This window comes from Salarias fasciatus, chromosome 5 (genome assembly GCF_902148845.1).
Source record: "Salarias fasciatus chromosome 5, fSalaFa1.1, whole genome shotgun sequence".
Classification (NCBI taxonomy): Eukaryota; Metazoa; Chordata; class Actinopteri; order Blenniiformes; family Blenniidae; genus Salarias; species Salarias fasciatus.
The window spans coordinates 22,407,939-22,425,141 of record NC_043749.1 but is presented as its reverse complement, the minus strand read 5'-3'; the positions used below and the strand labels follow the sequence as shown (position 1 = coordinate 22,425,141).

General features: G+C 40.9%; 1 protein-coding gene across 2 annotated transcripts in view; it reads left to right on the top strand.

Annotated features, from left to right (window-relative positions):
- chd5 (chromodomain helicase DNA binding protein 5) overlaps positions 1–13,408 on the top strand; it is a 38,266-nt gene extending 24,858 nt beyond the window's left edge. The window contains exons 26-40 of one of the 2 annotated variants that reach the window (XM_030091726.1): positions 800–865; positions 1,123–1,211; positions 2,000–2,133; positions 3,288–3,432; positions 4,260–4,419; positions 4,513–4,592; positions 4,797–4,992; positions 5,086–5,175; positions 5,322–5,465; positions 7,031–7,139; positions 7,320–7,452; positions 7,555–7,750; positions 10,492–10,655; positions 12,712–12,838; positions 13,049–13,408. In XM_030091726.1, the coding sequence (XP_029947586.1) occupies positions 800–865; positions 1,123–1,211; positions 2,000–2,133; positions 3,288–3,432; positions 4,260–4,419; positions 4,513–4,592; positions 4,797–4,992; positions 5,086–5,175; positions 5,322–5,465; positions 7,031–7,139; positions 7,320–7,452; positions 7,555–7,750; positions 10,492–10,655; positions 12,712–12,838; positions 13,049–13,176 (1,961 nt within the window). In that variant the 3' untranslated portion in view covers positions 13,177–13,408. Of the gene's footprint in view, positions 1–778; positions 866–1,122; positions 1,212–1,999; positions 2,134–3,287; positions 3,433–4,259; positions 4,420–4,512; positions 4,593–4,796; positions 4,993–5,085; positions 5,176–5,321; positions 5,466–7,030; positions 7,140–7,319; positions 7,453–7,554; positions 7,751–10,491; positions 10,656–12,711; positions 12,839–13,048 lie in introns of both variants that reach the window. The other variant, XM_030091725.1, reaches the window with a different exon arrangement.
- Positions 13,409–17,203: the final 3,795 nt, after the last annotated feature.

Below are 17,203 nucleotides of genomic sequence, written 5' to 3'. Positions count from 1 at the left end.
TTCAAATGAAGTCAAAGTACTCAAAACTGCCATGAAAGGAAACCAAATCTATACTGAGGTTATCTATAGCTAAACTCGAGATGAATAACTTAACTGCCCATGATCCCCAACCTAAACTAACTCCATCAGTTAAGTACGGTCGAAAGCAACAGCTAGAAAGAAACAGAAAAAAGACAATTCAGTTCAGTTTTCGCCTCATTCTCCAACTGTAATAATTATTCTTTCAGCAGTATTGTCAGAAACAGTGACCTGGATGTTTAAGTATTCCTCTAACAGAACATTGCTGTTGCATTTACAGCCTGCTAAACGAGCTCATTTGTCTTTGTGTGAGGTGTGTGTTATCCAAACGCTGCTTAGTTTCAACCTATCCCATCAGCTCCTAACAGAAAGTGTCGGCCTTCTTCCTCAAACTGGCCGCAAATTGTGTTAAACAGATGTAAAGCTCACTTGGATCTCATGCATTTATTTAACCTGCTCGTCGGGCTTGAAAGCACTCCTTCTAAATAAGTTAGCGGCTCTCCACGTGTATTGCAGTTGTCCCGCATTTGAACTTCTGCAGGAGAGTGGAGGCTCTGAAGCTCAGAGAGCTCTCTCAGTCTGAAGTGAGTGGCTGCCAGAGTTGTCAACTCTCACCTCTCTCCCAGAGGACAGGAGTAGTAGAACAGCATGTGCTGCCCAGCTGTAGTGGTCTGTAGTAATCTGCAGTGCCATGGCGCCCTCAGGTGGCCACCAACAGAAGCGAACGCAATGTACTGTTTCTCTTTGATGTGTGGCTCAGAGTGGCAGGATGATCTTTCAGACAATCAGTCGGAGTACTCTGTGGGGTCCGAGGACGAGGACGAAGATTTCGAGGAGCGGCCTGAAGGTAGGCGGACCAAAGAGTCTTTATCGTTATTAGACCTTCACTCTCGGTTCTTCTTTGGGTGAATCCTCCACAGCGGAGTTATCTTCTCGCTCTGTCTCTTCCCTTCTTACCTGACAGCTTTGTCTTTAACATCCTCCATCTACCTCAGCTTCCTCTCTCTCACTTTCCCAGCAACCTGTCCAACACAAGTCATTTATGGCCGAAGTTTCACCTCAAATTGGACATTTTTATTAAAGCGGCTTCATTTTCCTGTGCAGGTGGACGCAGACAATCCCGTCGGCAGCTGAAAGGCGAGAAAGACAAGCCGTTGCCACCGTTACTGGCCCGTGTTGGAGGGAGCATTGAGGTACCGCTCTTTATCACAGCATGTTAATGTGGACAAATGGATTAAAATCTGTAGCTTGTGTTTGGAATGAAGGAAAGAATGTAAAAAACCAGCAGTGGGTGTTTCCGGACGTATAGTATTTTCACTTCATATACATGGTTCTCAAGGCCTTTTTTAAAATGTACATAGAATTTTGGTTGGTGGAAAATCCTCTATTCACAGATATTGCATTGTGCCAACTGTCTTTCATTTTAAAAATAGTCTGAAATATTTCGATTTTTACCCCTCCTCTCATCCAAAAGGCTTCAGCCAATCTCCAGGTTTTTCCCAACCTTCTTTAATGCACCCCCATGTTGGAGTTTAGTCCAAATCGGGCAATTAAATACATGTTTAAACATTTTTGCTGAATTCAGAGCTAAACTAATAAGGGTTTAATGTGCTTATTTAAATGCACAGTAGATGTGAAATAAATTTAAATGTTTTGTGTAGAGCGTGAGTGTGAACCATCGTTTCATTTTACCATTTCGTTTAAAAATATCAAATATGAAATGTGGTTGATTGAACTTACTTTTGTTACTTTTTTGTGTGCTCTCATTAAATGATTATACACAAGAAAGATGGTACACTGTAGAATACTAACACCCTCATCTGAAGAATATTGTACTGATAACAACGTCTACAAATGTGAACACTAATATTTCCTTAGTTATTTTGCAGTTTTTATTCAAATCAGCTCTCCTTTTTTATAGTTCCTACCCTGAAAAATATTCCTTGAAATATATTTACATTCATCCTATCTTCATTTCCAGGTGCTGGGGTTCAACGCCCGCCAGAGGAAAGCCTTCCTGAACGCCATCATGCGTTGGGGCATGCCTCCGCAGGACGCTTTCAACTCTCACTGGCTGGTTCGGGACCTGAGAGGGAAAAGTGAGCGTGAGTTCAGGTAATGCCCCAACATTTTTCATGCCTAAACTATGACACTCCCAGGTGTTGCCGTTTGATTAAGCTGTAATTATGTTTTCATGGTTATTCGGGGGCTGCCTTGCTTTCATGTTCAGAGGCAGCTCAGGGTCATTTCATTACTTTCACAGAGCGGGTCTCGTTGTTCAGGGTCCCGTTAGCTCCAGAGAACTCTGACCGAGTTTGGAAAAGTTGGCCTCGGAAGTCTCAGGGTTTTCTCACTTCATTATAGACCAGTTATTACCAGGACATGATTACATAATCAGACCTGGAGTGATATTTTAAATGTAAAGTACCTGCATTATAACAAATAACCTCTAACTTAAATTATGAATGCATTAATATTCAAATCAGCTTTTTTTTTTTTCACATATACCATCCTTCAGACAGATAAATGCAATTTAAAGGACTTCATGATGGATTGAAAAGGACACTAAATGCATAATAAATACATATAAACCCATGCATACACATCTACTAAAATCCTGTGTACATTCACACACTAAAAAGTGGACTCATTATGTAATTTTGTGCTCGAACTGAGTCTGAAGCAGCACAGTAAAGCAAATTGAAAGACATCAAATAAAAGGCATATAATCTAATAAAGGAAATAAATAAGGGCTGTAATAACTGGCAGTGGTTGTATTTCCAGTATGAGTCCACAATGACTGACGTTTATATCACTGTACATGTTATTTATTATATTGTTATTATGGCAGCGATAATTGTCATTATTCTTGAACATCAACAGCAAAAACGTTAGCAGCATTATCCATACTGCCAGACATACAAATTATGTGAATTATTTTAATAATCAGTTAGAACATGAGTGGAAAAATCTATTAACCAACATAAGATAAAAGATAATTTAATCTATATGTGTTTAAAGTGGATTTTGAAAAGCATAAAGCTGACAGCCGATTTCCTCTGGCGCCTTAAAGAAAAATCTGAAATGTTCTTACAGTAATATATCTTTCTCTACTGCAACAAGTAAATCTCTTCCAAACGCTGCGGCTCCGCCTGCTTGACTCTGTATTACTTCCCCCATCGTTGTTAACAGTAGTTTTCCGATGATTGCTGGTAGCCTCAGAGGGTTTTCTCTTGTTATATCAACTGTAACGTGTCTTTGCTCATCAGGGCCTACGTGTCTCTGTTCATGAGGCATTTATGTGAGCCGGGGGCAGATGGAGCGGAGACCTTTGCAGATGGCGTCCCCCGTGAGGGACTGTCTCGTCAGCATGTTCTCACCAGGATCGGAGTCATGTCCCTTGTCAGGAAAAAGGTGGTGGTTATTCAAGCAGAGACATCTTCTTCACAGAACGTTGAGTCTTGTGCTGGAACACTGTGGCATCGCGAAGAAAGTAGGTCAGTCTGTCTAGGCAGAGGCAGGAAGAGGAAACGCTGCTCCACGTTCAAGCGTTACCCCTTTTTTAAGCATTTCGCAGGCTAGAAATCTACATATCTGTTGAGACGTGTGTGGGTCTGCACACATCTGAGTCAAGCAGCTTTATGTCTTGTGAATTTTCTGAAAAGAACCGATTACCTTTATACACAGAAATAATATTTTAGAGTTCGTTCACACAGCTAATATGTTCATTTTAATTCATTATTCTGGTGTTTCTGTGTGAATCCACACATAATTGTTTTTTTAACTTTGTCTTTTAGTATTGAGTTCCTTGGGGAAAATATTTCTCGGAATGTAACCCGTTCTAATCGCAGTTAACTTTAACTACACACTCTAAAAGCAGTGGGCTCTGCTCATGCGCAGCGGGGTAGCTGAGGAGCAGTCGGGGGTTATGGGCCTCGCTCAGGGACCGACTGGTAACCAGTCAGCAGATTTTCAGTCATAAGCTCTAATCTCTAACCAATAACCTTTTCACATTACTTATGTTTTACATATTCAAGGGGGGAAAAAAAAACAATTGGCTTCATTTGTATCTGCAACATTATTTTTCAGAGATTCATGTTTTATAAATAAGTCTTATAATTGTCTTTTATTGAGTCGATTTAATACATGACTTCTTACAAAAAACAAGCTAAAAATTAAAACTTAAGTTGATGTTTCCAGTTCTGTTTGACTACAATGTATCCAATTATCTTCTGCCGTAGGTGCAAGAGTTTGAGCATGTGAACGGGAAGCTGAGTTCTCCGGATCTGATTCCCATCGGGCTGGAGCTGAAGAAGCTGACTGAGAGCTTATCGTCTGATCCCAACACGCCCGTTCCAGCCAGCCCCGTGGCCACGCAGCCGGGCACCCCCGTCCCATCAGGTCTCTGCACTCAGCTTTCATTTCATCTACGTCCTCAGAAGATGCTTGGAAGGGCAACAAAGTCTGAGCTGCTGTTGTTTTGTGGATTTCCAGAGAAGACTGAGCCTTTCTCGGTTACTGCTGAAGACAAGGAAACCACAGAGCAAGACAGCAAGAAGCTATTAGAGCAAGAAGTAAGTCCTCTTCCTCGACACATTGCCTTCAATTTCTTTCATTCTCCTTACTTGTCTCGTCCTTCGCGTGGGTCAGCACGCCGTAACCTCAAGCTATCTCGTATTGTCCTCAGAAGACTCTTTTGTCAAGCCCAGACATCTCCTCGCTTGTTTCTCTGCCCTCTTCTAACTCTTCTGCCTCTCCTCCTGCGTTCGCCTCGGCAGTCCTCGGGCGCGGAGCCGGCGTGCGCACCTGAAAAGGCGGCTGACAGTGAAGAGAGCAAGGCCAGCTCAGAGGAGAAAACAGGAGATGAGAGGAGGAGAGCCGAGTCGCCCTCCACAAAGACCGAGCCATCTGCCGTCCCAAAAGAGGCCGCTTTCAAACAGGCAGAGCCGCCATCCACTCATCCCTCGCCCAAGAGTGAGTCGAGCACGATCCGCGCGATCCTGCAGGTTTTATTCATCGGCAAGCTCCCGTTGTTTTTATTTAATATTTTCTTGCTTGCTTCCTCAGTGGAGACATGTAAAGAAACAGAGAAGCCCTCAGAAAAAGGAGACACCGATTCTCCTCTGGCAAAATTGGAAGACAAGGAAAATAAGCCAGGTATACATGCTGTGAATTCTTGAACTGAACAAGTACAAATGGCAACATAACCCAGCTCCTTTAGAAAGCATCGCCATTACGGGTAGCTCATTATATAGATATATATACGCTCTGAAATTGTTCTGCCATTTGTGTCACGATTGCAGAAGATGTGAAGAATGACGAAGCGTTGGAGGGTCGATTAAATGGCGACAAAGACACTTTGGATGAGATGGATGAGAGCAGAAAGGAGGACAAAAACGGATACAAGACCAAGTTCATGTTTAACATTGCCGACGGAGGATTCACAGGTAAGAAAAAAGGCATTATCATGAATAAATGAATGGAATGAAAAGGTTTTGTTATTTGTCTTGTTCCTTTCTCTCACTTGATATATTTAAATGAGAGGAATAAGATATGGTTGTTGAGCATTGCTGGATGTATTTTTTACAAAGTGGCATAAAAACATAAAGAGGGTTGCAGTGATCTAACAACTTTAGGCAACACATTAGTGTTACCATCAATATATATGTTTCATATGTTCCTACATTTTCTGTGTAGTATGTGGAAGGATTACAGTGCAAATTAAATGTATATAGGAAATATTCAGAAGCATTATGTAGGTTGAAATTATAAAATGAAAGTTGTTAATTAATGATCAAGCAGCTAACTATTAATCAGCAGAGTCACCATTCAGGTTCTCCCTGAGGGTTGATTATTATCCTTTATTATTAATCATTTCAGATACACTACACGATCACATTCAGCGTGTGTTTTAATTATTTTGAAAACTTGTCTGTCCACAACCCCCCAAACTAATTAAAAACCATATAAACTACCTGAGAAGTTCTCATAATATCTGTGTGATAGACTTCAGTTCAGTTTTGAGTGATGAAAAGCGAAAAAATCTAGAAATGAATTATTTTTTCCTTTTTTCTTACACAATGTCAACCTTGAACCTTTTCCGATGTTGTCTAAATGCACAGAGATGTATACACACATGCACACAAACATGATAAATCTGTCATACTGTGTTTGTCCGCATGGATGCAGCAGTAGCGTGACTACACAACAAGGTGTGGGCTGTTTTAAAGAAAAATAAATACCCAAGTAAAGTGCAGAGTCCTTAAAAAAAATCTACATTGCAGTAAGGAAGTTCAAATTCTTATCTTCCACCTTATTTCTTTCCACATTGTACCTCATAAATTTAAATGAGACCTCTTTTAGCTCAGAGAGTCATGAGCTGACGTAGAAAACTCAGAAGCTATTCTTACTGGTGGCGACATCCCTGAGTGATCTTCTGATAGTGATTTACAGTCATCATGGGAGAGAGTTTGACTTTTACTGCAGTTCAAACTGTGAGGTGTGCCTCCCCTGGGGGGCGCCAAAGACCTTCAGGGTGGTGCTCAAGGCAAACTAGGAATTTAAGTACAGTACAAACCTATCTAATATCAGTAATACCTACAAGATTTCTGGTTGTGCTTTATGGATTTTTGAGTATCTGCAGTGAGAGAAGAGACAGGAATGGAGGAATTGTGATTTTCATGGGCTGATTAAAATGCTTCTCTCCCACAGTGTGTTATCTTCAAAGAATTTGTAGTTATGATTTGGGAGATTGTTCCTAAATAATGGGAAAATTGCTTCTTGTTGTTTGATTGAAAGATTGTGCTCGTGAAGTTTGAAAAACTCTGAGTAAAAGTGATGTTTTCATCTTGAATACAGATCATCAACAGTTATTAATGCTCAGTAATGCAAGTACAGGATGTCCCTTTCAGGAGCCACACATATTTGAATGAACCTGGTTTATATGAATATGCACTTTCTTGACTTTGACTTGATATTTTTGTAAACTCTCTGTTCGTCCTCACACCCTCAGAGTTGCATACCCTCTGGCAGACTGAGGAGCGAGCGGCGCTGTCCTCTGGAAAAATGCACGACATCTGGCATCGTCGCCATGACTACTGGCTGCTCGCCGGCATTGTAACGTATCCTTTCTCAGACGCTGAACCGAGGGACTCGGCATCGGGCCCACTGAATACCTGATATTTATAAAATATGAGGCGTGATGCAAAACTGTTCTTACTATGAGCCATCTTCTTCTGTTTGAGGTGTTTTATGAGCTGCTGCGCCCACGTTTGTTTTCCTTGACTGGGGATTTATTGCAGACATGGCTATGCTCGATGGCAGGACATCCAGAACGACCCACGCTACGCCATACTGAATGAGCCCTTCAAGACTGAGATACACAAGGGCAACTACTTAGAGATGAAGAACAAGTTCCTGGCTCGCCGCTTTAAGGCAATTCATATCTGAATGCAGATGAAGTCAAACTTTCTCTGCCAGTCACGTCCGTGTTTCACACACTACCTGCTTTTTTTTTTTTCTTCTTCTTCTCTGCAGTTGTTAGAGCAGGCTCTGGTGATTGAGGAGCAGCTGCGCCGGGCAGCTTACCTGAATATGACCCAGGACCCCAGTCACCCGGCTATGGCTCTCAACACACGCTTTGCCGAGGTGGAGTGCCTGGCGGAGTCCCACCAGCACCTGTCCAAAGAGTCCCTGGGTGGGAACAAGCCCGCTAACGCTGTACTGCACAAAGGTCTGTGGTCTGACCTCAAAAACACTTGAAACATGGGGAATATAATCCTGTCTGGAGTTGCTGTTATTGCAAAATATTCATCTTTTTCTTCACTGTGTGTATAATCAAGGGCAGATGAGGCTAATTTCAAGGTTGAAGTTATTTTACTTAAATGGTATACTGGCTTGCTATTACATGGTGTATTACGACTAAAGCATTAGACTCTCATAAAGAAGAGCGTTAGCAGATAACACACAAGATGAAGTGTATAACCAGTGTTGGGTAAGTTACCTTTATGAAGTAAGTAGTTATAGTTACTTCTTCAAAAACGTAGCTGAGTTAAAATATTTTGTAAATGTAATTCGTTAGATTACTCGTTATGAAAAATAGTAATGCCGTTTATTTTATCACCGTTACTCCCATGATTGGTATTCTCGACCGAGTAGTTGGAAACAATGGATTGGGTTTTAAATTATGTCATGTAATTTGACCTAGATATGCAAATGAGCAGATATGCAAATTAGATGATGATGTCATTTAGAACAATCCTGACTGAGGGATTGGCAACAATGTATCACTTTTAAAGCAACATGTTTTTTTTTCAAAACACAATAAAAGTACATTATTTTACTTTGTAAGTAAAATAATGTATTTTTAATTTAATTTTTAAGCATTTATTGTAAATATTTATTTCACTTTATGCACTTTCATTTAAAGGTGGAATACAACATTTTCTCGAAAAGACGAAGCCCCACGTCTGTTACTCACTTTTTGAACAACGCGCATGCGCCAGACCATCCGCCCGGCTCTCCTGCTTCTCCCAGAAAACGCGGAAGTGTACGAGCGCGATCTCCTCTTCTCCGGCGTGCACGGCTCTGTACAGTTTCTGCGATCCACCTCGCTCATAAATAAAGCTTTTTTTTCCGAAACAGCTACAGTTTCATTATGTCAGACTCGCCATCGGTAAGTACGAGCTCAGTAAGCTCACCGGCTACATAAACACTCTGAATGCGCATGCGCAAAAGGGAGAAGCTGATTGGGTGCAAGCACGGAGAACCGCCTTACGAAAGCAGCTCGTCAGAATGATTGACAAACAGACCCACCAATTATTTAGGTGATCCACCCGGAAATCAAAATGTTGTATTACACCTTTAAATGATTATGACATAATGCGTATAACACAACCTACTACCATCACTGTGTATAACACACACACACACACACACACACACACACACTGCTATCATGTTCTCTAGCAGAAAGATTTTGTCTTCAAACTTGATGTGTTAAGCATTTGAGAAAGGGTCGAAACAGCTCTAAACCTTAAAAGTAAAGCGGTGCAAGCAAAAGAAAAGCGGTGAAGCAGTGGCAGGGTCATGGGTGGCCACATGGTTCCACCCCCCCACCCACCCTGCAGGATATAAAGGGGCTGCAGCTAACCTCTTGGTGCCTCATACCACAGTACATTAGGCATTAGGCGGGTGGCTGATCTGTGTGTGTATGTGTTTGGTGAAATAGGTTGAAGATTGTTAAAAAGCTGATGCAGGTTTCAGCTGTGGACAGCCAACCCTGCAGTTAATATTATGCTCTTAATAGGCCAGAGGAAGAAGAAGAAATGATCTTTATGAGTCAGGTGTGCACAGACTGCCTTTAGTCCATCCCGAAGGAGCAGTGGGAAGCCACTATCCGACGCCAGGGGAGCATTTGGGCTTTTCGGAGCCTCGCTCGGGGGCTCACAGTGGTGGTGATTAGCTTGTGGATATTTTCCTCACCTGCTGGTTCATGACCAGCGACCTTCTGGCTAAAGACCAATTTCTCTAAAAGCTTATCTACCAATTCCGCTCATAGAAGGGGTGATTGGAGAAGGAGTGGGATACGGAGGTGAGAGTTCAGTTCTAGTAAAGCTGCTGAGTTAAAGACTTGTTCCTGAGAGTCGATGTGAAATCAAAGTTTTTTGTGTCTTTTTGCCCTTATTCAGGCACAGACTTTCTCTGTAAGTATTGTTTTTCTTTGCCCGTGCATCAGACTCACAGGTTTCAGGAGAGTCTGTATTTAAAAGCTTTCACTGCATTTGTCAGCGGCTTTCTGCACACGTATTGTAAAAATATGGACAGCCTTTCATGTCAGCTGTCACTTTGCAGATTGGGTGAAGGCAGACATTTCTGTTTGTAAATATCATTCGTCCTGGTAACTTAAAGAGGTGTATTTGTACTGTGGAAATTATTTCAAACTTTAAAGCATTTTGTTTTTTATAAACGAAAAAACAAATGACGATTGCGAATGTAGTGGCAAAGACAGGGAACACAGATGTTTCCACATTGCTGTTATGTGAAGAACTTCATGAAAGGAGCCAGAAAAGATCCTGGTTGACGCAGTACCTTCAATTTTATGCTAATTTTTGCTCAGCATCTAAATAGCAGTGATGAGCAGAATGAACGTTGGGAGGAGGCCAAAATCTGTATGGGAACTGAGGCGTTAAAATGTTATGGTTTTAAAATGATGCTGTTTGTGACTTTTCTGGCTGATCAGCCAGTAAAATGTTCTTTGGCATTGATTTCTTGTCCGTTCTGGAACAAACAATTAATTAGCTTTTTGTTTTTTTTTTGTTTTGATCATTTGAGCTTCACAGTAATTTCATTTTTGGAAGATTTTCCATGCATTGTCTGCAAGTTTTTCTAATGCATGCTTTTTTTTTTCCTTCTCCTGGTTGGAATTAACCGGGCATAAAGATAAAGTGTGTGTGCGCTCTCATGCTGTTGCAGTGCTGAACCAACTGGAGGAGCTGTTGAGTGACATGAAGGCAGATGTGACACGGCTGCCCAACATGCTGTCCCGGATCCCGCCGGTGTCCGCCCGCCTGCAGATGTCTGAGAGGAGCATCCTGAGCCGGCTCACCAGCCGAGGCAGCGAACCCCCGCCGCAGCAGGTGAGACGGGAGAGACGTGGCCGTCAAGCGGGTCAGGGAGATTTAGAAAACCTTCTCACCAAGTAATCAGAGCTATTTGTTGTAAAACAGCCAATTTCGCGACTGAAACTCTCGGTGACTGGCGAAGTTGAGGAAACAAAGCTCACTCAAGTGCACAGCGTGGCCGAATAAACTGAAGGAATAAAAGGCTGTGGCCTAAACCCTTTGAAGTAGTTTTCAGTCACGACTGAGCAACCGCATTATTCTGTTAAAAACCTGTGGAGACTCAAACTCAGTGTTCCCAAAGGAAGACTTTCCTCAGGTGCATTGTTAAAAAAGAAATCTCCCTTAAGTTGTTTACTTTCACTGCTCAACTTCGCATCTCACTCCCAAAGGGTTCAACAAAAACATGTCTCCATCTCCACTGTCTACTACACCTTGCTGAGTGTTTTTTTTTTCCTCTTTTGCACAGAAGATGGTTTCAGCCAGGTACTTCCACTGCCCATGCGTACATGGCTTTTTTCAGCTGATATACCAACATGTTATTTTGTATTATGATTCAGTTCAGTTCATTGCAATTGAAATAGCAGAAATTACATCATAGCATTTTGCTCTTTCACAGACAAAACACAACGATCCCTCCTGAGCTAACACAGATGTCAGTTCAAAGGAAAAACTCTTCTGGATGAATCCCCTGCGGAACTCCTCTAGGAGGGTTCTGCTGCACCGGCAGGGGGTTAAGGGACAGAATCTGACAAAAGGATAGGACAGGAACAGGGAGCAACAAACAAACAAACAAACAAACAAACAAGTCAGGGAAATCCACATACAGCCGGAGTGAGCAGAATCGTTGAACATAGGGAGCGTGCTGACCTGCAGCCAGGCTGTCCTTGCATTAAACTTAGATTTTTCTTCATGAAAGTAATCGCTGTTCCCAATTTCTTTCCTCAGTGTTGTACGATCTAAATGTTTGCTGTCTTGTTGCTACCAAAATACATGTAAGAACATGTATGCTGAATATTGCAGAACTCGATTTTTGACTGAAGCATTGGGACATTTCCCAAAGCAGTCGGAAGAGAAAGAGGATTTCAGCCTGTTCTGCAGATTTGAACAGCATTGAGTAATTTGCTGCATTTTCAGTTGCAACATTTTTTTAAGAAAATATGTATTGCAAAGAAAGGACATGTTTTTTTAAAAAAAAAAAAAACTGCACAGTATTTTCTAGTAGGAGACATCATTTAAACAAGGAGTAATGTTAAAACTGCATTGATTTTTGGTTCATATTTTACATAACGGGACCATTTGGTGTTGTGGTTATTTATAGATCGCTGCGTCAGTTGGGGATTTTTGTGGCTCCTGAACTAAAATGTGTTTGACACACTTGACACATCCCTACAGAGGAGGGGAGATAATGTCAGTGACATGCAATTGTGACACAGCTGAGCACGATGTAGTCTCCAATCAGTATAAACCAGGAGAAGGTCAATGAGATATAAATCCACCACCGAACCCAACAATAAGCTTTATTAAATAAAAAAAAAAAAAGTAAATCCTGATCTTAAAAGCAGACTGTGTTAGCTGAAAGTGGGAGCGATTTCCTCAAGACAGCAGCCTGATAGCTGAAAGCTGGAGAAACCTTCAAAAAGCTAGCACTCTGAGAACAAATTGTTCTGATGGGATAATATGCGCCTAACAGCGTTTTAGGATATGGTGGAGCCTGGTTATTATATGTGGTAAACAGGAGGCAATTTCGTATGTTTTTGAAGAAGATTCAAGTTGAAATAAAATGTGCATTACTTGTCTTACTTTGCGTGCTCTTCGATTTAACGTCTTTTCCTGCTCTACTTATATCACATAGTTATTTATCCATGTGCTGGGAGTTTGTGGAGTAACACAGATTTTTTTTGTTTGAAATCCAGTCTTTCTTTTCAGTACAGCTTCACTTGCCAGATGAGATTTCCCTGTCGGAACAATGAAGTGTATCTTTCTGTATTAAATCTACACATGCACATAAAATCTGTCTTTTATATTATCATTTTATATTTATGATAATTAGGCTTTGCTGTTTGTCTGTCAGCCTTTCGGTCAGGGTGGGTTTGGCTGCTCCCAGATGTACGGCAGCACGTTCGGGGGAGGATTCAGAGGACCCGGTGGACAGCCCATGGTCAACTACAGTCAGATGCCCCTTGGACCTTACGTCAGCGGTAACCATCCTAATGAGCTATAGATCATCAGGGTTTTGTACAGCCTCGTGGCCACGTGCAGCCCCACTGGCAGTGCAATTTTTTTTTAATTTACAGGACCCCCTGTCCGTATTAACGATCTTGGTTTCAAAAAAACATGCAAACAAACAAAAAATTGATATTTACGTCGTGGCAGTGAACCCCTAAATGTTCACTGTTTTCCTTCTTCAGTTTCTTCGAACGGGCCACCACCCCCTACAAGCCATTTGGACAAGAAGTCACTTGACTCGCTGAGAGACGTGGCGACGCCTGATCTGAAGTCAGGCAAACCGAGCGACGTCATCTGCATCGAGGACTGAACCAGCTCTGTGGGACGGTTCCGTTATGGATGGCTGCTGTGCTTCTCTTTCTCCACATCCTCCTCTGTTTCCTGCTCCTTCCTGACTCGATAAAATCAAGCTCTCTGCTGTCTGTGGATAAGGCAATTTCATTTTTGATTAATACAGACGTCTCTATCTTATCAATTGCACTTTTATCTTTTAAGGATACTATAGACGTATTTCAGCATTTGTTTTTAAACACCTTCTACGGAGAAAAAAAAAAAGCTGCAGATTTGGAGGAAAAAGTGAGAAACTTCTTGAAAAGAGGTTTTTTTTTTTTTTCAGGCCTGCACTACAACACCAAACTCAAGTGAGCTGGTGGCGTTAAGTTTCTCTCGATTGTGGCTTGTTCTGATATGGGATGCGTCTGCTGTTTGCGTCAGACTTTTGATTTGGGTGCGCTTTCACTCATCTGCCTCTTCCCCTGTACACTGTGACTGTGCCACTCTGGATCTGATCCCTGGAATGAGGAATTAAATGGAGGACGTCTTCTGTCGAACGGCAGATTGTTTTGTGAGGGCCAATCTTGTTAATTTAAACAACCACGTGTTTTTGTCATACATGCTGTAACCAATGGATAGAATGTTCATTTGACAGCATCAACAACTAGTATCACATTATGCAGTAGCTGGACACACCCTGTCTGAATCCTCTGAAGACTGCCACCTGCTGTTCATTTGGAGAACGTTGTTTCTGCTCAACCTGCAGTTATACTTGACTGGAGTACCTGTGGAGGTTGGCTTACTGTATATACTAAAAGACTGCTGTTTATTTTACCTCACATAGGTCTAATAATAGTGAAAATATGTAAACATACATGGAGGAAGTTTGGAAACCTGGGCATAGCAGAGGGCGTGGCAAAAAGGATCGTTAATGCATTTTAGAAAAGACTGAATATTTCTGTGTATGGTACAATATTTGTGATTCTTTCTATATTTGAATGTTAGTAGTGGCTGTAGAGCTTAACCCTGGGGCCATGAGCAGTGAGGCTTCAGTGTAAGCTGGACCTCGTCTGGTCTACATCCACATGCAGGCCTTCGGTGCTCAGGCATAGCTGAGACCAGTCCTGAATGGGGGGTGGGTTTTTTTTCCCCTCTTGTATTCCAGGGACTTCCCCAGTTCCCTTTTAACTGTTAGGACTAAATAAGAACATATGTGCTTATGGTGCGGCGTCACCTTAAGATTTGTATTTGACACAAACTGAGCTTTTGTTTTGCTTCTCTTTACTTTTAAATGAAATCAGATGTATTTGGTCACTTGGTGCCATTAAAGGAGATGATCCAGAATGATTTGTTCTTTAATGCAGTGTATTTCCTCCACAGTAGTTCAGACTGTAACTGGTGCTGCCGCAGTCTGAACCTCACTTGGAAGGAAGAGTCTCTGTTAATGAGCTTTTAAGGACCAATGTTGCACAGCATTACTCTTAGATGATGTCTTCACTTCCAGCTTCCTCAGTTACACTTTTGTTCTTTCAAGAGTATATGTTGTCCACTTATCGTTTTACCTGCTGTTGAAGCGCGTTAGTATGGTACAGCTGCATATGTTGTCCATTTCATCTCCTCTCCTGCTATTATGGGCAAACGTGGCTATCCACGAAGTTAAACAATCCTTTATAAATTTAAGCTAATTATAGTTCATTTTCTGTGAAAGTGTTACTGGAAGGTTGGACTAAAAGTGCAAATCTTCATCAACACATTTGTCTCTGTTTTCTTTCTCCAAAGACAAGTGGCATTACCTGTTTGTATTATTATTATTGCCATTGCCACAGCACTTATTTGAAATCGTTGGAATAAAAAAAATTGTGATCGACTAATCTAAAGTGAAGAGGTAGTGTTGTACAAAGTTGGTGAGTGTATTTTCTTACTCTCTTTTTGCCAATTCTAATGATTGTCCTGAGGTGCTTTGCTTCTGACACCCTCTTTCATTTACATCCCGCTCCCTCATTTCTGAACACGCTTTAACTTGAAGCTCAAATTCAGAAATTTATCATCCGACCCTGAGATGAACCTTGAAGTGCATCACAATAGTTTTGGCGCTACTTTTCCTTAGTGTTAACTCAATGCTGTTCTGTTTACTGTTTTCCTGCCCATGCCATCATTTACTTGACCATGACATGTATTAGTATGCTTGACAGATAGAACCTCAGAAACATGTAAATACTTGAAAGATTTTTCAGAGATAAGTCCATGTCCTCTAGATTTTTGTATCAAACTGAAAAAAGATGAATGTCTAGCGGATGGTTTTGCCATAGAAACTGCTATGTGCGCCGTACGTACGTGCTCATCAATCAAAATCATGTTGGGAGCGATGAGTGTGAGATGACATCGAAAACACAATACTCAAATGAAATGCAATCAAACTGAAGTCAGTATGAATGTAATGTCTGTTTAAAAATAAGGCTTCAGTCTAATATTATAAATATGTTAACAATGTATGTACGTGCTTATTAACAAGGCTTCAAAAGCTACCAAAAGACCCTGATAAGGCACCTTTGTTGCAGTGAATGCACAGCATGTGAAACGTTTGACATGACGGTTCACTTTTGGGAGGTGGTAGTGTACCTAGCATTTACAGACAATGATCTCCAAGCAGTGTTATGGTTCTGATATTTGTGCTGTATAGCAATTGAATGAAAAAGTGAATTGTCATCTTTTTATTTGTATTCTGTGTATTTGTTCAATGTGTTTTAATAAATCTTCTGGACAACAGTGACACTGTCTGACAATCTCTTTTCCTGTCAATATCGCCTGAAAATTAAAAGCATTGCTGCAAGGCAATAGGGTCACAAAGTGATGTCGCGGTGAGCATTTTCCCTCATAATGATAACATTCCCCTTTTGAGTTTCAGTCGATCCAGGGCCCGATAGTGTCACCAAATCCAATGCAAACCTAACAGAGTCATAATAACTATATTACAACTCTCAGATACGAGACCACTAAGTCAAGAATCAATAACTTTTTAGCTGTCATATTGAATCCATTCTTTATTGAACATCTACTGTACTAATTTACAATAATTAGCCAAATGATCTTGAAAACAGCACCAAAAGAAGGAAGATAAAACATGGCAGGTAGCTACAAAGTGAGATAAAGTGATATAGTTGGTATTTCTGAAAGAACTCCTATTTCCAAAATATCTCTGGTAATGATAAATTATTATATTCTTCCATTCTAAAATGTCATGCAATTACTACTATTACTGATGCAATACCTTAAAAATATACACTTTACTCATAATTCCGAGAAAAATGAAGTTACTGAGTTTTCAGAAAAACTACTTTTTGTAGTGTGAAGCTAGAACTGCTCTTTGCAGGATACAAATATGTTCTGTATTCGTTTGATAAATACAATTACTATGTTGCCATTTGTATATACAGACATTATTAACCTATGAGAAATATATCCATATTGGATTGAAAGTCAGTTTAGTTTTGTTCAGACAACTTACGGTATATATTCCTTCTGGGAAACTTAAAACCTTCAGCTTATGCACACTGTCCTCACAAACAATTCTCCTGACTGAAGTTGAAATGTTACAGTTAAAATGTAACAACATTGGTAAAATATCTCTGCTTTTGATGATCCAATGTAAAAGATCCAACATGAAAAAAGTAATTAATAATCCTATCCATCTTCTGCACTTCCAGCAGACTGCTGTAAAGGCAGCATATACCTGGGACGTGTTACCACTAAAGGGGCAAACACAGACAGACAAATCACACATTCATACCTACAACAATCAGGGGTAATCAATTCACCTCAAATGGACTGTTTGAAACCAGAGTATTGTGATAAATCTAATACTTGCACATCAAGAACGTGCAAACTCTGTTGATTAGTGAGTTCAAACTGCTACAACACTGTAAAACCCACTGGATAGTTTTTGAGGAGAATAATTTGGATTTTTGTAACAACAGTATTTTTATATCACTGCATTTAAATTAGTGGTAGGCCACACGGTGGCGCAGTGGTTAGCGCTCTTGCCTCACAGCAAGAAGGTCCTGGGT